We start from the raw sequence: 20,235 nt of genomic DNA on the forward strand, positions 1-20,235 counted from the left end.
GTTCACGGCGGGCTCGTCAGACTCGTTTAAAGGAAAAAAAGGATTCCGCCAGTCCGTAGTGAGTAATCGCAGTCCTGATGTCCAGAAGTTATTTTTGGTCATAAGAGATGGTAGTGGCAACATTATGTACAAAATATATATATTTTTTAAATTGGTTGGGGACACATAAAACTCTGACGCGTCTTTAAGACAATTCACATAACTCATAAATGGGTACAATCTAGGAATTTCAATGTTTAATATTCGCTGTTTACGTATTTTATATACACAGTAATTTGATGCCATAATTGACATTCATGTAAAGAAACACTGACAAATGAAACCTCTCTAGACAAGCATATACATGTATGAAAATACCCATATTCATGAAAGTTTGTCTCAGAGTGTCTGTCCAGAGAATGATTCACTGTTGTTCTTTGTCAATGTACTACATTTTAATAGTTATTAATTTTGAAAATGTGTAATCTAAAAAAAAAAAATCTTTACAAAAAAATCAACAATTTATTTGACTATAAATCTAAATAAAGACATAGAAAATGCAAAACAATAGGTTCTTCTCCTCATACAATGACACGGAAAAGTATTCAGCAAGAAGAAAATACCGATAAGGACTTTTATCAAAGATTTTTTTCTCAAGAAATGTCCAGACCAAGCTTTTTTTTGGGCACTTTTTTTTTTATGAACAAAACTTATATTTGATATACAGACAAATGTTACCTTACAGAAAATAAGTATGGATAATGGATAACTTGAACTCATTGGCTGCTTCAGTAGTAAATAATACTTTTATTTTTAGTCAACTCTCACCTAAATCTAGAAAAAGAATAACGAACATGTATTGAAGGTAATGCTGAAATATTGTACAGTACACCGACTGGAACGATGCTAGCTAGCTACATGACATCACATCCTGTAGTCCCAAATGGAACCCTTCATAGTCCACGACCTATGACCAGTCCCTCTTCTCTCTAGTTGGAGTGTCCCTCCGCTCATGGTGCTCTGCAGGAAATAGTCCCTCTTCTCTCTAGTTGGAGTGTCCCTCCACTCACGGTGCTCTGCAGGAAACAGTCCCTCTTCTCTCTAGTTGGAGTGTCCCTCCGCTCACGATGCTCTGCAGGAAATAGTCCCTCTTCTCTCTAGTTGGAGTGTCCCTCCACTCACGGTGCTCTGCAGGAAATTGAAATCTTCCTCGGAGTTGATTCTGAATAGGGGGAAACGGTTCTGACTGTTCTAATGCCCACCAGGGTCGGAGCCAATTCCATTTCAATTCAGGAAGTACACCGTCAATGGGTACTCTTCTCAGTCATATAGCTATAGTGGGATCAATGGGTACTCTTCTCAGTCATATGGCTATAGTGGGGTCAATGGGTACTCTTCTCAGTCATATGGCTACAGTGGGGTCAATGGGTACTCTTCTCAGTCATATGGCTATAGTGGGGTCAATGGGTACTCTTCTCAGTCATATGGCTACAGTGGGGTCAATGGGTACTCTTCTCAGACATATGGCTACAGTGGAATCAATGGGTACTCTTCTCAGTCATATGGCTATAGTGGGGTCAATGGGTACTCTTCTCAGTCATATGGCTATAGTGGGGTCAATGGGTACTCTTCTCAGTCATATGGCTATAGTGGGCTGTGCTACCGGTGGCCTCCTCCGTACTTGGTGGCCCAGTCCACCCGTCCGTGAACAGGCTGGATAGGAGGAGGTCTGGACGAGGTGATCTTCCCTCCACTGTTGCTGTTGAGGCTAGAAGATCCAGGGATCTGAGGATTCATGGACTTGGTCTTCCATCCCTCGTACTCTGTCAGATCAAAGTGGAGAAGTTAGAGCAGGAAGCTCAACACAACCCAGGAGTCTCATTCTGTCTCCTCAACACAACCCAGGAGTCTCATTCTGTCTCCTCAACATAACCCAGGAGTCTCATTCTGTCTCCTCAACACAACCCAGGAGTCTCATTCTGTCTCCTCAACACAACCCAGGAGTCTCATTCTGTCTCCTCAACCCAGGAGTCTCATTCTGTCTCCTCAACACAACCCAGGAGTCTCATTCTGTCTCCTCAACCCAACCCCGGAGTCTCATTCAGGTCAACTAGGAAAATAGTTCAGAAAGACAGAGGAAGTTAAGGAAACAAAGACATGGAAGATAGAGTAGAGTTTTTTTTGTGTGAATAGTGTAAATAAATGGCACTTAAACCATCATGTCTGCCTGTCTGTCTGGTCTGGTCTGGTCTGGTGAGATGAGACTTACTAGCAGAGTTGCCTCCTACGGTTGCTAGGTGATGGGTCCTGTGTCCAGCTGATCCCATCTCCTTCTGAAACGATGACGTGTAACTGCTACTGCTGGCAGGGTTGTAGGTGTTACTCAGGAAGTTATCTGGAAATAAATAACACTCTTTAACATCAATAAACCAAACAGCACGAATATTACAGCTATTCCTATATGTCTCAAACTAGAGACTAACTATTCACTAAATAGTCTATGAGATTAACTATTCACTAAATAGTCTATGAGATTAACTATTCACTAAATAGTCTATGAGATTAACTATTCACTAAATAGTCTATGAGATTAACTATTCACTAAATAGTCTATGAGATTAACTATTCACTAAATAGTCTATGAGATTAACTATTCACTAAATCGTCTATGAGATTACTATTCAATAAATAGTCTATGAGATTACTATTCACTAAATAGTCTATGAGATTACTATTCACTAAATAGTCTATGAGATTACTATTCACGAAATAGTCTATGAGATTACTATTCATGAAATAGTCTATGAGATTAACCATTCACTAAATAGTCTATGAGATTAACTTTTCACTAAATAGTCTATGAGATTAACCATTCACTAAATAGTCTATGAGATTAACTTTTCACTAAATAGTCTATGAGATTAACTATTCACTAAATAGTCTATGAGATTAACTATTCACTAAATAGTCTATGAGATTACTATTCACTAAATACTCTATGAGATTAACTATTTACTAAATAGTCTATGAGATTACTATTCACTAAATAGTCTATGAGATTACTATTCACTAAATAGTCTATGAGACTAACTATTCACTAAATAGTCTATGAGATTACTATTCACTAAATAGTCTATGAGATTACTATTCACTAAATAGTCTATGAGATTACTATTCACGAAATAGTATATGAGATTACTATTTATGAAATAGTCTATGAGATTAACCATTCACTAAATAGTCTATGAGATTACTATTCACTAAATAGTCTGAGATTACTATTCACTAAATAGTCTGAGATTACTATTCACTAAATAGTCTATGAGATTACTATTCACTAAATAGTCTATGAGATTACTATTCACTAAATCATCTATGAGATTACTATTCACTAAATCATCTATGAGATTACTATTCACTAAATAGTCTGAGATTACTATTCACTAATCTAAATAGTCTGAGATTACTATTCACTAAATAGTCTATAAAATTACTATTCACTAAATAGTCTATGAGATTACTATTCACTAAATAGTCTATGAGATTACTATTCACTAAATAGTCTATGAGATTACTATTCACTAAATAGTCTATGAGATTAACTATTCACTAAATAGTCTATGAGATTACTATTCACTAAATAGTCTATGAGATTACTATTCACTAAATCGTCTATGAGATTACTATTCACTAAATCGTCTATGAGATTACTATTCACTAAATAGTCTATGAGATTACTATTCACTAAATAGTCTATGAGATTACTATTCACTAAATAGTCTATGAGATTATTATTCTTTAAATAGTCTACATGAGATTACTATTCATTAAATAGTCTACATGAGATTACTATTCACTAATCTAAATAGTCTACATGAGATTAACTATTCACTAAATAGTCTATGAGATTAACTATTCACTAAATAGTCTATGAGATTAACTATTCACTAAACGGTTTATGTGATAACTATTCATTAATCTAAATAGTCTACTTGAGATTACTATTCACTAAATAGTCTATGAGATTACTATTCACTAAATCGTCTATGAGATTACTATTCACTAAATAGTCTATGAGATTAACTATTCACTAAATAGTCTATGAGATTAACTATTCACTAAATAGTCTATGAGATTAACTATTCACTAAATAGTCTATGAGATTACTATTCACTAAATAGTCTATGAGATTAACTATTCACTAAATAGTCTATGAGATTAACTATTCACTAAATAGTCTATGAGATTACTATTCACTAAATAGTCTATGAGATTAACTATTCACTAAATAGTCTATGAGATTAACTATTCACTAAATAGTCTATGAGATTACTATTCACTAAATAGTCTGAGATTACTATTCACTAAATAGTTTGAGATTACTATTCACTAAATCGTCTATGAGATTACTATTCACTAAATCATCTATGAGATTACTATTCACTAAATAGTCTGAGATTACTATTCACTAAATAGTCTGAGATTACTATTCACTAAATAGTCTATGAGATTACTATTCACTAAATCGTCTATGAGATTACTATTCACTAAATAGTCTATAAAATTACTATTCACTAAATAGTCTATGAGATTACTATTCACTAAATAGTCTATGAGATTAACTATTCACTAAATAGTCTATGAGATTACTATTCACTAAATAGTCTATGAGATTAACTATTCACTAAATAGTCTATGAGATTACTATTCACTAAATCGTCTATGAGATTACTATTCACTAAATAGTCTATAAAATTACTATTCACTAAATAGTCTATGAGATTACTATTCACTAAATAGTCTATGAGATTAACTATTCACTAAATAGTCTATGAGATTACTATTCACTAAATAGTCTGAGATTACTATTCACTAAATAGTCTATGAGATTAACTATTCACTAAATAGTCTATGAGATTACTATTCACTAAATAGTCTATGAGATTAACTATTCACTAAATAGTCTATGAGATTAACTATTCACTAAATAGTCTATGAGATTACTATTCACTAAATAGTCTGAGATTACTATTCACTAAATAGTTTGAGATTACTATTCACTAAATCGTCTATGAGATTACTATTCACTAAATCATCTATGAGATTACTATTCACTAAATAGTCTGAGATTACTATTCACTAAATAGTCTGAGATTACTATTCACTAAATAGTCTATGAGATTACTATTCACTAAATCGTCTATGAGATTACTATTCACTAAATAGTCTATAAAATTACTATTCACTAAATAGTCTATGAGATTACTATTCACTAAATAGTCTATGAGATTACTATTCACTAAATAGTCTATGAGATTACTATTCACTAAATAGTCTATGAGATTACTATTCACTAAATAGTCTATGAGATTACTATTCACTAAATAGTCTATGAGATTACTATTCACTAAATAGTCTATGAGATTAACTATTCACTAAATAGTCTATGAGATTACTATTCACTAAATAGTCTATGAGATTACTATTCACTAAATCGTCTATGAGATTACTATTCACTAAATCGTCTATGAGATTACTATTCACTAAATAGTCTATGAGATTACTATTCACTAAATAGTCTATGAGATTACTATTCACTAAATAGTCTATGAGATTAACTATTCACTAAATAGTCTATGAGATTAACTATTCACTAAATAGTCTATGAGATTAACTATTCACTAAATAGTCTATGAGATTAACTATTCACTAATCTAAATAGTCTGAGATTACTATTCACTAAATAGTCTATGAGATTAACTATTCACTAAATAGTCTATGAGATTAACTATTCACTAAATAGTCTATGAGATTACTATTCACTAAATAGTCTGAGATTACTATTCACTAAATAGTTTGAGATTACTATTCACTAAATCGTCTATGAGATTACTATTCACTAAATCATCTATGAGATTACTATTCACTAAATAGTCTGAGATTACTATTCACTAAATAGTCTGAGATTACTATTCACTAAATAGTCTATGAGATTACTATTCACTAAATCGTCTATGAGATTACTATTCACTAAATAGTCTATGAGATTAACTATTCACTAAATAGTCTATGAGATTAACTATTCACTAAATAGTCTATGAGATTAACTATTCACTAAATAGTCTATGAGATTAACTATTCACTAAATAGTCTATGAGATTAACTATTCACTAAATAGTCTATGAGATTAACTATTCACTAAATAGTCTATGAGATTAACTATTCACTAAATAGTCTATGAGATTACTATTCACTAAATAGTCTATGAGATTACTATTCACTAAATAGTCTATGAGATTACTATTCACTAAATAGTCTATGAGATTACTATTCACTAAATAGTCTATGAGATTACTATTCACTAAATAGTCTATGAGATTACTATTCACTAAATAGTCTATGAGATTACTATTCACTAAATAGTCTATGAGATTACTATTCACTAAATAGTCTATGAGATTACTATTCACTAAATAGTCTATGAGATTAACTATTCACTAAATAGTCTATGAGATTAACTATTCACTAAATAGTCTATGAGATTACTATTCACTAAATAGTCTATGAGATTAACTATTCACTAAATAGTCTATGAGATTAACTATTCACTAAATAGTCTATGAGATTACTATTCACTAAATAGTCTGAGATTACTATTCACTAAATAGTCTATGAGATTACTATTCACTAAATAGTCTATGAGATTAACTATTCACTAAATAGTCTATGAGATTAACTATTCACTAAATAGTCTATGAGATTACTATTCACTAAATAGTCTATGAGATTAACTATTCACTAAATAGTCTATGAGATTACTATTCACTAAATAGTATATGAGATTACTATTCACTAAATAGTCTATGAGATTACTATTCACTAAATAGTATATGAGATTACTATTCACTAATCTATATAGTCTACATGAGATTACTATTCACTAATCTAAATAGTCTACATGAGATTACTATTCACTAAATAGTATATGAGATTACTATTCATTAATCTATATAGTCTATGAGATTAACTATTCACTAAATAGTCTATGAGATTAACTATTCACTAAATAGTCTATGAGATTACTATTCATTAATCTATATAGTCTATGAGATTAACTATTCACTAAATAGTCTATGAGATTAACTATTCACTAAATAGTCTATGAGATTAACTATTCACTAAATAGTCTATGAGATTACTATTCACTAAATAGTCTATGAGATTACTATTCACTAAATAGTCTATGAGATTAACTATTCACTAAATAGTCTATGAGATTAACTATTCACTAAATAGTCTATGAGATTAACTATTCACTAAATAGTATATGAGATTACTATTCACTAATCTATATAGTCTACATGAGATTACTATTCACTAATCTATATAGTCTACATTAAACTACTATTCACTAATCGACAAGCAGAACTAAAATCTCACGTAAACTATGTCTGTCCACGAAATATGAACTATTCACTAAATAGTCTATATGACAATACTAGGTTCATTAAACGGTTCTACAGCTACACCATGGAGAGCATCCTGACTCGTTCCATCACTGCCTGGTATGGCAACTGCTCGGCCTCCGACCGCAAGGCGCTACAGAGGGTAGTGCGTGTGCTCCAGTACATCACCGGGGCCAAGCTTCCTGACATCCAGGACCTCTATACCAGGCGGTGTCAGAGGAAGGCCCTAAAAATTGTCAAAGACTCCAGCCACCCTAGTCATAGACTGTTCTCTCTGCTACCACACAGCAATCGGTACCAGAGCGCCAAGTCTAGGTCCAAGTGGCTTCTAAACAGCTTCTACCACCAAGCCATAAGACTCCTGAACATCTCATCAAATGGCTACCCAGACTATTTGCATTGCCCCTCCCCCATGCCCTATTTTACACCACTGCTACTCTCTGTTATTATCTATGCATAGTCACTTATATAGTAACTCTACCAACATATACATATTACTTCAATTACCTCAACTAACCGGCACATTGACTAACCGGCACATTGACTAACCGGCACATTGACTAACCGGCACATTGACTATGTACCGGTACCCCCTGTATATATCTCCTACTGCTGTCTGATATCAGACATTTGATCTCCCTACTGCTATCTCCTACTGCTAACAGACATTTGATCTCCCTACTGCTATCTCCTACTGCTAACAGACATTTGATCTCCTACTGCTATCAGACATTTGATCTCCTACTGCTATCAGACATTTGATCTCCTACTGCTAACATACATTGATCTCCTACTGCTATCTGATGACAGACATTTGATCCCCTACTGCTATTAGACATTTGATATCCTACTGCTATCAGACATTTGATCTCCTACTGCTATCAGACATTTGATCTCCTACTGCTATCAGACATTTGATCTCCTACTGCTAACAGACATTTGATCCCCTACTGCTATCAGACATTTGATCTCCTACTGCTATCAGACATTTGATCTCCTACTGCTATCAGATGACAGACATTTGATCTCCTACTGCTAACAGACATTTGATCTCCTACTGCTATCTGATGACAGACATTTGATCCCCTACTGCTATTAGACATTTGATCTCCTACTGCTAACAGACATTTGATCTCCTACTGCTATCAGACATTTGAACCCCTACTGCTATCAGACATTTGAGCCCCTACTGCTATCAGACATTTGATCTCCTACTGCTATCTGATGACAGACATTTGATCTCCTACTGCTAACAGACATTTGATCTCCTACTGCTATCCGATGACAGACATTTGATCCCCTACTGCTATCTGATGAGACATTTGAACCCCTACTGCTATCAGACATTTGATCTCCTACTGCTATCTGATGACAGACATTTGATCTCCTACTGCTAACAGACATTTGATCTCCTACTGCTATCAGACATTTGAACCCCTACTGCTATCAGACATTTGATCCCCTACTGCTATCAGACATTTGATCTCCTACTGCTATCTGATGACAGACATTTGATCTCCTACTGCTAACAGACATTTGATCTCCTACTGCTATCCGATGACAGACATTTGATCCCCTACTGCTATCTGATGACAGACATTTGATCCCCTACTGCTATCAGACATTTGATCTCCTACTGCTATCTGATGACAGACATTTGATCTCCTACTGCTATCAGACATTTGTCTCCTACTGCTATCCGATGACAGACATTTGATCTCCTACTGCTATCAGACATTTGTCTCCTACTGCTATCCGATGACAGACATTTGATCTCCTACTGCTATCCGATGACAGACATTTGATCTCCTACTGCTATCTGATGACAGACATTTGATCTCCTACTGCTATCAGACATTTGATCTCCTACTGCTAACAGACATTTGATCTCCTACTGCTTACAGACATTTGATCTCCTACTGCTATCAGACATTTGATCTTCTACTGCTAACAGACATTTGATCTCCTACTGCTATCAGATGACAGACATTTGATCTCCTACTGCTATCTGATGACAGACATTTGATCTTCTACTGCTAACAGACATTTGATCTTCTACTGCTAACAGACATTTGATATTCTACTGCTAACAGACATTTGATCTCCTACTGCTATCAGACATTTGATCTCCTACTGCTATCTGATGACAGACATTTGATCCCCTACTGCTATCTGATGACAGACATTTGATCTCCTACTGCTATCTGATGACATACATTTGATCCCCTACTGCTAACAGACATTTGATCTCCTACTGCTATCAGACATTTGATCTCCTACTGCTATCAGACATTTGATCTCCTACTGCTAACAGACATTTGATCTCCTACTGCTATCCGATGACAGACATTTGATCTCCTACTGCTATCTTCTACTGCTATCAGACATTTGATCTCCTACTGCTATCTGATGACAGACATTTGATCTCCTACTGCTATCAGACATTTGATCTCCTACTGCTATCAGACATTTGATCTCCTACTGCTAACAGACATTTGATCTCCTACTGCTAACAGACATTTGATCCCCTACTGCTATCCGATGACAGACATTTGATCTCCTACTGCTAACAGACATTTGATCTCCTACTGCTAACAGACATTTGATCTCCTACTGCTAACAGACATTTGATCTTCTACTGCTAACAGACATTTGATCTCCTACTGCTATCAGACATTTGATCTCCTACTGCTATCTGCTAACAGACATTTGATCTCCTACTGCTATCAGACATTTGATCTCCTACTGCTATCTGCTAACAGACATTTGATCTCCTACTGCTAACAGACATTTGATCTCCCGACTGGAGTGAAGGATTTTATACTTTCTCCTGATGTCATGAATAAAGGAATGGTGTAATTTTCCTGATTTTTTACCACTTCTTCTCTCTGGCCTCCACTGATTTAGTCACCCTAATTCAGGCCATCCCACAAGGGTAAAATACCCAATCACTTTTGAATGGATTATGATAGAGACATTGGTCAGAAGAAGTGTTTTTAACACCTTGTCAAGTGTAACTATATGCTGTACACGTATAGTATATTTTGTAAACTCCTGGATGTAGAATGAATGTCCCTACTGGGACAATCAAGATGGACATGAATGGGATTTGACTGTACTATATTTGTGTAATAAAGGAATAATCAGTGATGTGAATTATTCTTACCTTTAGTAAGTGGCAGTCCTGCTCCCTGTGCCCTGGTTAAAGAGGAGTTGGCCCACACACTCCTTCCAGGCTGCTGCTGAAAGCTGCTCTTGTTGGTCTTAGGGTTCACGCCTGAAACAGACCGAGGGAGAGATGACAGAGAGAGAGAGAGAGACGACAGAGAGAGAGAGACGACAGAGAGAGAGAGACGACAGAGAGAGAGAGACGACAGAGAGACGACAGAGAGAGAGAGACGACAGAGAGAGAGACGACAGAGAGAGAGAGAGAGGACAGAGAGAGAGAGACACGACAGAGAGAGAGGAACAGAGAGGACAGAGAGAGAGAGAACAGAGAGAGGACAGAGAGAGTGAGAGGACAGAGAGAGGACAGAGAGATAGAACAGAGAGAGAGACTTGGTTGAGCACAGGACAGGTAACAAATGTATCTACAGTGCATTCAGAAAGTATTCAGACCCCTTGACTTCTTCCACATTTTGTTACATTACAGCCTTATTCTAAAATGGATTGAATTGTTTTTTTCCCGCATCAATCTACACACAATACCCCATAATGACATCACAATACCCCATAATGACATCACAATACCCCATAATGGGATCCCCAATACCGACACCAATGGTTCTATAGAACAGAGTCCTGCCTGATTTATGAGGATCCCCATTACCGACGCCAATGGTTCTATAGAACAGAGTCCTGCCATCTCTTCATTGGTTTATGAGGATCCCCATTACCGACGCCAATGGTTCTATAGAACAGAGTCCTGCCATCTCTTCATTGGTTTTTAGGAGCACAGTGCATTGAGAAAGTATTCAGACCCCTTGACTTCTTCCACATTTTGTTACATTACAGCCTTATTCTACAATGTATTACATACATACATTCTCAATCTACATACAATAACCCATAATGATGAAGTGAAAACAGGTTTTTAGACATTTTTGCAAACGTATTAAAAAAATACCTTATAAATATTCAGACCCTTTGCTATGAGACTCTAAATTGAGCTCAGGTGCTTCCTGTTTCCATTGATCACCCTTGAGCTGTTTCTACAACTTGATTGGAGTCCAGCTGTGGTAAATTCAATTGATTAGAAATTATTTGGAAAGGCACACACCTGTCTATATAAGGTCCCACAGTTGACAGTGCATGTCAGAAAAACCAAGCCATGAGGTTGAAGGAATTGTCCGTAGAGCTTCTAGACAGGATTGTGTCGAGGCACAGATTTGGGGGAGGGTACCAAAAAATATCTGCAGCATTGAAGGCCCCCAAAAACAATGGCCTCCATCATTCTTAAATGGAAGAAGTTTGGAACCACCAAGACTCTTCCTAGAGCTGGCCGCCCGGCCAAACTGACCGATCGGGGGAGAAGGCCTTGGTCGGGGAGGTGACCAAGGAACCCGATGGTCACTGACAGAGCGCCAGAGTTCCTCTGTGGATATGGGAGAACCTTCCAGAAGGACAACCATCTCTGCAACACACCACCAATCAGGCCTTTATGTTAGAGTGGCCAGATGGAAGCCACTCCTCAGTAAAAGGCACATGACAACCCACTTGGAGTTTGCCAAAAGGCACCTAAAGGTCTCTCAGAACATGAGAAACAAGATTCTCTGGTCTGATGAAACCAAGATTGAACTCTTTGGCCTGAATGCCAAGCGTCACGTCTGGAAGAAACCTGGCACCATCCCTATGGTGAAGCACGGTGGTGGCAGCATCACGCTGTGGGGATGTATTTCAGCAGCAGGGACTGGGAGACTAGTCAGGATCGAGGGAAAGATGAACGGAGCAAAGTACAGAGAGACGCTTGATGAAAACCTGCTCCAGAGCGCTCAGGACCTCAGACTGCGTCAAAGGGTTCACCTGCCAACAGGACAACGACCCTAAGCACACAGCCAAGAAAACGCAGGAACTGCTCCGGTCAACTGTAGGTGATATTATTGTGAAGTGGAAACGTCTAGGAGCAACAACAGCTCAGCCAGCAAAGTGGTAGGCCACATAAGCTCACAGAACGGGACCGCCAAGTGCTGAAGCATGTAAAAACTGTCTGTCCTCGGTTGCAACACTCACTACAGAGTTACAAACTGCCTCTAGAAGCAACGTCAGCACAAGAACTGTTCGTTGGGAGCTTCATGAAATGGGTTTCCATGGTCAAGCAGCCGCACACAAGCCTAAGATCACCATGCGCAATGCCAAGTGTCGGCTGGAGTGGTGTAAAGCTCACCGCCATTGGACTCTGGGTTTGGCGGAGGAGAAATACTGGTCTGGGGCTGTTTTTCATTGTTCGGGCTAGGCCCCTTAGTTTCAGTGAAGGGAAATCTTAACACTACAGAATACAATGACATTCTATACGATTCTGTGCTTCCAACTTTGTGGCAACAGTTTGGGAAAGGCCTTTTCCTGTTTCAGCTTGACAATGCCCCCGTGCACAAAGCAAGGTCCATACAGAAATGGTTTGTCGAGATCGGTTTGGAAGAACTTGACTGGTCTGCACAGAGCCCTGACCTCAACCCCATCGAACACCTTTGGGATGAATTGGAGCCAGGCCTAATCGCCCAACATCAATCCTCGACCTCACTAGTGTTCTTGTGGCTGAATCGAAGCAAGTCCCCGCAGCAATGTTCCAACATCTAGTGGAAAGCCTTCCCAGAAGAGTGGAGGCTGTTATAGCAGCAATGTTCCAACATCTAGTGGAAAGCCTTCCCAGAAGAGTGGAGACTGTTATAGCAGCAATGTTCCAACATCTAGTGGAAAGCCTTCCCAGAAGAGTGGAGGCTGTTATAGCAGCAATGTTCCAACATCTAGTGGAAAGCCTTCCCAGAAGAGTGGAGGCTGTTATAGCGGCAATGTTCCAACATCTAGTGGAAAGCCTTCCCAGAAGAGTGGAGGCTGTTATAGCAGCAATGTTCCAACATCTAGTGGAAAGCCTTCCCAGAAGAGTGGAGGCTGTTATAGCGGCAATGTTCCATCATCTAGTGGAAAGCCTTCCCAGAAGAGTGGAGGCTGTTATAGCAGCAATGTTCCAACATCTAGTGGAAAGCCTTCCCAGAAGAGTGGAGGCTGTTATAGCAGCAATGTTCCAACATCTAGTGGAAAGCCTTCCCAGAAGAGTGGAGGCTGTTATAGCAGCAAAGGGGGGGGACCAACTCCATATTAATGCCCATAATTTTGTAATATTTTAAATTTTAATTTGATTGAACCTTTATTTAACTAGGGACAACACAGGGAGGTATCTGGACCCTACCAGTTTCAGTACCACAGGACTTTACCAGGGAGGTATCTGGACCCTACCGGTTTCAGTACCACAGGACTTTACCAGGGAGGTATCTGGACCCTACCGGTTTCAGTACCACAGGACTTTACCAGGGAGGTATCTGGACCCTACCGGTTTCAGTACCTCAGGACTTTACCAGGGAGGTCCAGGTTTCAGTACCTCAGGACTTTACCAGGGAGGTATCTGGACCCTACCGGTTTCAGTACCACAGGACTTTACCAGGGAGGTATCTGGACCCTACCGGTTTCAGTACCACAGGACTTTACCAGGGAGGTATCTGGACCCTACCAGTTTCAGTACCACAGGACTTTACCAGGGAGGTATCTGGACCCTACCGGTTTCAGTACCTCAGGACTTTACCAGGGAGGTATCTGGACCCTACCGGTTTCAGTACCTCAGGATTTACCAGGGAGGTATCTGGACCCTACCGGTTTCAGTACCTCAGGACTTTATCAGGGAGGTATCTGGACCCTACCGGTTTCAGTCACACAGGACTTTACCAGGGAGGTCCAGGTTTCAGTACCTCAGGACTTTACCAGGGAGGTATCTGGACCCTACCGGTTTCAGTACCTCAGGACTTTACCAGGAAGGTATCTGGACCCTACCGGTTTCAGTACCACAGGACTTTACCAGGGAGGTATCTGGACTGGTGCAGATAGTGCTGCTTCACTGATGACGTGTTGGACTTGGGCTCTGCAGACCTACACACAATCAAACAACACATGAATCAATATAAAACCACATGTGGAAGTGGGTGTAATTTTCTAAGACAAGAATGTATCATGTCTAGGAACTAGGAGTTTTCCTAACCACACTAGGAAAAACAGCGTATTTAACTATTCTGTTGCTGGGAATCTTATTGAGACCAAGGTCTCGTCTGCAGCTATGTTTGTCCTGACCATGTAACCTGCCTAGAAAAAGCTAGACCTAGTCCCTAGCCAGGCATGATGAGGGGAAGAAGCAGAAGGCCCTAGTCCCTAGCCAGGCATGACGAGGGTAGAAGCAGAAGAACCTACCGGTAGTTGTCGTTGTCCTGGTGTTTGTCCCTGAGAGATGTGATGCTGGGTTTCTTGGAGAAGGAGATGCCCAGGTCAGAGTCATCCACCTCATCCCAGGTGTCTGCAGCCTTCACTGACGTCTGTCCCCACCGCCTCCTACCGTTCCGGAACCCTGACATGGTGTTCTCACACCCCGCTGGAGTGGCTTTCTGTTGGACAAGTTCCACATCAAATATTACATGATAATGATGTCATGTGTTATAGAAGACTCCAAATGAAATACTGTACCATGTTTGACTAGGACTGCTTGTAGTGTCTCATTCATCTTTGAGGGGTCTACAATGTGGTTCAAATCTGTATTTTGTATTTTCAACTATCAAATATTTTACTGATTTTACAGTTCATGTAAGGAAAATCAGACAATTGAAATAAATAAATGATGCTCTAATCTATGGATTTCACATGACTGGGAATACAGATATGCATCGGTTGTTCAGATACCTTAATAAATAAAGTAATGGTGTGGATCAGAAAACCAGTCAGTATCTGGTGTGACCATTTGCCTCATGCAGCGCGACACATCTCCTTCACATAGAGTTGATCAGGCTGTTGATTGTGGCCTGTTGAATGTTGTCCCACTCCTCTTCAATGGCTGTGCGAAGTTGCTGGATATTGACGGAAACTGGAACACACCGTCTAACACGTCGATCCAGAGCATCCCAAACATGCTCAATGGGTGACATGGCTGGTGAGTATGCAGGCCATGGAAGAACTGGGACATGTTCAGCTTCCAGGAATTGTTTACAGATCCTTGCGACATGGGGCCGTGCATTATCATGCTGACACATGAGGTGATGGCGACACGACAATGCACCTCAGGATCTCGTCACGTCTCAAATTACCATAAATTAAATGCAATTGTGTTCGTTGTCTGTAACTTATGCCTGCCCATACCGTAACCCCACCAAGGGGCACTCTGTTCACAACGTTGACATCAGCAAATCGCTCACCCACATGACGCCATACACGTGGCCTGCGGTTGTGAGGCCGGTTCGACTTACTGCCATGTTCTCTAAAACGACGTTGGAGACAGCTTATGGTACAGAAATGAACACTCAATTCTCTGGCAACAGCTCTAGTGGACATTCATGCAGTCAGCATGCACGCTCTCTCAAAACTCGATGCATCTGTGGCATTGTGTTGTGTGACAAAACTGCACATATTAGAGTGGCCTTTTAGTGTCCCCAGCACAAGGTGCACCTGTGTAATGATCATGCTGTTTAATCAGCTTCTTGATATGCCACACCTGTCAGGTGGATGGATTATCTTGGCAAAGGAGAAATGTTCACTAACAGGGATGGAAACAAATTTGTGCACAAAATATGAGAGAAATAAGCTTTTTGTGCTTATGGAAACATTCTGTGATCTTTTATTTCAGCTCATTAAACATTATTTTACCTTTATTTAACCAGGCAAGTCAGTTAAGAACAAATTCTTGTTTTCAATGACGGCCTAGGAACAGTGGGTTAACTGCCTGTTCAGGGGCAGAACGACAGATTTTTACCTTGTCAGCTCAGGGATTTGAACTAGCTCTAACCACTAGGCTACCCTTCCGCCCCATATACAGCTCGGGGATTCGAACTTGCAACCTTTCAGTTACTAGTGAAGTCATTTAACAGACTCTCCTATCCAGAGACACTACAGTAGTGAGTCATTTAACAGACTCTCCTATCCAGAGACACTACAGTAGTGAGTCATTTAACAGACTCTCCTATCCAGAGACACGACAGTAGTGAGTCATTTAACAGACTCTCCTATCCAGAGACACGACAGTAGTGAGTCATTTAACAGACTCTCCTATCCAGAGACACGACAGTAGTGAGTCATTTAACATACTCTCTTATCCAGATTTACTACAGTACTGAGTCATTTAGCAGACTCTCTTATCCAGAGACACGACAGTAGTGAGTCATTTAGCAGACTCTCTTATCCAGAGACACGACAGTAGTGAGTCATTTAACAGACTCTCCTATCCAGAGACATGACAGTAGTGAGTCATTTAGCAGACTCTCCTATCCAGAGACACGACAGTAGTGAGTCATTTAGCAGACTCTCTTATCCAGAGACACGACAGTAGTGAGTCATTTAACAGACTCTCTTATCCAGAGACACGACAGTAGTGAGTCATTTAGCAGACTCTCTTATCCAGAGACACGACAGTAGTGAGTCATTTAGCAGACTCTCTTATCCAGAGACACGACAGTAGTGAGTCATTTAGCAGACTCTCTTATCCAGAGACACGACAGTAGTGAGTCATTTAGCATACTCTCTTATCCAGAGACACGACAGTAGTGAGTCATTTAACAGACTCTCTTATCCAGAGACACGACAGTAGTGAGTCATTTAGCAGACTCTCTTATCCAGAGACACGACAGTAGTGAGTCATTTAACAGACTCTCTTATCCAGAGACACGACAGTAGTGAGTCATTTAACAGACTCTCTTATCCAGAGTTACTACAGTACTGAGTCATTTAACAGACTCTCTTATCCAGAGCCACTACAGTACTGAGTCATTTAACAGACTCTCCTATCCAGAGCCACTACAGTACTGAGTCATTTAACAGACTCTCTTATCCAGAGACACTACAGTACTGAGTCATTTAACAGACTCTCTTATCCAGAGACACGACAGTAGTGAGTCATTTAACAGACTCTCTTATCCAGAGACACGACAGTAGTGAGTCATTTAACAGACTCTCTTATCCAGAGTTACTACAGTACTGAGTCATTTAACAGACTCTCTTATCCAGAGCCACTACAGTACTGAGTCATTTAACAGACTCTCCTATCCAGAGCCACTACAGTACTGAGTCATTTAACAGACTCTCTTATCCAGAGACACTACAGTACTGAGTCATTTAACAGACTCTCTTATCCAGAGACACGACAGTAGTGAGTCATTTAACAGACTCTCTGATCCAGAGACACGACAGTAGTGAGTCATTTAACAGACTCTCTTATCCAGAGACACAACAGTAGTGAGTCATTTAACAGACTCTCTTATCCAGAGACACGACAGTAGTGAGTCATTTAACAGACTCTCTGATCCAGAGTTACTACAGTAGTGAGTCATTTAACAGACTCTCTTATCCAGAGACACGACAGTAGTGAGTCATGTAACAGACTCTCTTATCCAGAGACACGACAGTAGTGAGTCATTTAACAGACTCTCTGATCCAGAGTTACTACAGTAGTGAGTCATTTAACAGACTCTCTTATCCAGAGACACGACAGTAGTGAGTCATTTAACAGACTCTCCTATCCAGAGACACGACAGTAGTGAGTCATTTAACAGACTCTCCTATCCAGAGACACGACAGTAGTGAGTCATTTAGCAGACTCTCTTATCCAGAGACACGACAGTAGTGAGTCATTTAGCAGACTCTCTTATCCAGAGACACGACAGTAGTGAGTCATTTAGCAGACTCTCTTAACCAGAGACACGACAGTAGTGAGTCATTTAGCAGACTCTCTTATCCAGAGACACGACAGTAGTGAGTCATTTAGCAGACTCTCTTATCCAGAGACACGACAGTAGTGAGTCATTTAGCAGACTCTCCTATCCAGAGACATGACAGTAGTGAGTCATTTAGCAGACTCTCCTATCCAGAGACACGACAGTAGTGAGTCATTTAGCAGACTCTCTTATCCAGAGACACGACAGTAGTGAGCCATTTAGCAGACTCTCTTATCCAGAGACACGACAGTAGTGAGTCATTTAGCAGACTCTCTTATCCAGAGACACGACAGTAGTGAGTCATTTAACAGACTCTCCTATCCAGAGACATGACAGTAGTGAGTCATATAGCAGACTCTCCTATCCAGAGACACGACAGTAGTGAGTCATTTAACAGACTCTCTTATCCAGAGACACGACAGTAGTGAGTCATTTAACAGACTCTCTTATCCAGAGACACGACAGTAGTGAGTCATTTAACAGACTCTCTTATCCAGAGTTACTACAGTACTGAGTCATTTAACAGACTCTCTTATCCAGAGCCACTACAGTACTGAGTCATTTAATAGACTCTCTTATCCTGAGTTACTACAGTACTGAGTCATTTAACAGACTCTCTGATCCAGAGCCACTACAGTACTGAGTCATTTAACAGACTCTCTGATCCAGAGCCACTACAGTACTGAGTCATCTCCACATAATCCATAGAGATAATACTGCTATATGGCTGGCTAAACCACTGACCTGTGTCTGGGTGTTTGCCCAGGCTGAGTGGGGATGGCTGGCTAAACCACAAACCTGTGTCTGGGTGTTTGCCCAGGCTGAGTGGGGATGGCTGGCTAAACCACAAACCTGTGGCTGGGTGTTTGACCAGGCTGAGTGGGGATGGCTGGCTAAACCACGAACCTGTGGCTGGGTGTTTGACCAGGCTGAGTGGGGATGGCTGGCTAAACCACAAACCTGTGTCTGGGTGTTTGACCAGGCTGAGTGGGGATGGCTGGCAAAACCACTAACCTGTGTCTGGGTGTTTGACCAGGCTGAGTGGGGATGGCTGGCAAAACCACTAACCTGTGGCTGGGTGTGTTTGACCAGGCTGAGTGGGGATGGCTGGTACTGGTGCTGGCTGTGTCCATCCCAGTCTGTGTTGGAGTGTCTGTGATGGTCTGTGTTGTGTTGAGGCTGGTGGATCTGCTGGAGGGGCTGGTGGTTCTGAACCCTGCCCTGTCCCTGGGTTGGCTGGGGCTGGGTCTCTAAGATGGTCTGGAGGTCGGCCTTGCAGAGGGGGAGAGGTTTGGGCTCTGTAGAGGAGGCCTGCTGATCTGCTGCGGTCCTGCTCTGGGATTTGTGCTCCTCCAGGTACTGAGGTGGAGGACCCAACGCCTGGCCCACCTGGAAGTACAGGTACCTCAGAGCCTGGAACACAGTGAGAAATCAGCATATTAATCCTCATTGGCGGTGGGTCTCTTCTGGGGTTAGGGTTAACATGTATACCTGTATGGCAGTGGGTCTCTTCTGGGGTTAGGGTTAACATGTATACCTGTATGGCAGTGGGTCTCTTCTGGGGGTTCCACTGCAGCATGTCCCTCATCAGAACCAGGGCCTCATTGGAGGCGTTGGGGACCAGCAAGCGCAGGCTGGTCGGGACACACTGGGGGAAACGAAAGTTCATCGAGGCGGCTAGGTTGTAGCCCTCGGGCCAGTCCATCTGGTAATGGGAAGATGAAGAAAGAAAGTTGAGTAAGCAACAACAGCACCAAGAAAAAACAGCAACAGTAACAACAGCAACAGGGCCTCCCGATTGGCGTAGCATTTCACTACACTCGCATTAACATCTGCTAACC

At 40.2% G+C, this 20,235-nt stretch overlaps 1 protein-coding gene across 2 annotated transcripts in view; it reads right to left on the reverse strand.

The window, feature by feature from the left end:
* Positions 1-221: 221 nt before the first annotated feature.
* Positions 222-20,235, reverse strand: part of LOC109879705 (serine/threonine-protein kinase MAK) — a 52,123-nt gene continuing 32,109 nt past the window's right edge. Inside the window, exons 8-14 of one of the 2 annotated variants that reach the window (XM_020471870.2) lie at positions 19,932-20,099; positions 19,463-19,807; positions 14,895-15,085; positions 14,509-14,579; positions 10,612-10,722; positions 2,249-2,374; positions 222-1,802 (exon numbers count right to left, since the gene is read on the reverse strand). In XM_020471870.2, coding sequence (XP_020327459.1) covers positions 1,639-1,802; positions 2,249-2,374; positions 10,612-10,722; positions 14,509-14,579; positions 14,895-15,085; positions 19,463-19,807; positions 19,932-20,099 — 1,176 coding nt within the window. In that variant the 3' untranslated portion in view covers positions 222-1,638. Of the gene's footprint in view, positions 1,803-2,248; positions 2,375-10,611; positions 10,723-14,483; positions 14,580-14,894; positions 15,086-19,462; positions 19,808-19,931; positions 20,100-20,235 lie in introns of those variants that run through there. The other variant, XM_020471872.2, reaches the window with a different exon arrangement.

The sequence above is a fragment of the Oncorhynchus kisutch genome, linkage group LG27 (genome assembly GCF_002021735.2).
Source record: "Oncorhynchus kisutch isolate 150728-3 linkage group LG27, Okis_V2, whole genome shotgun sequence".
Classification (NCBI taxonomy): Eukaryota; Metazoa; Chordata; class Actinopteri; order Salmoniformes; family Salmonidae; genus Oncorhynchus; species Oncorhynchus kisutch.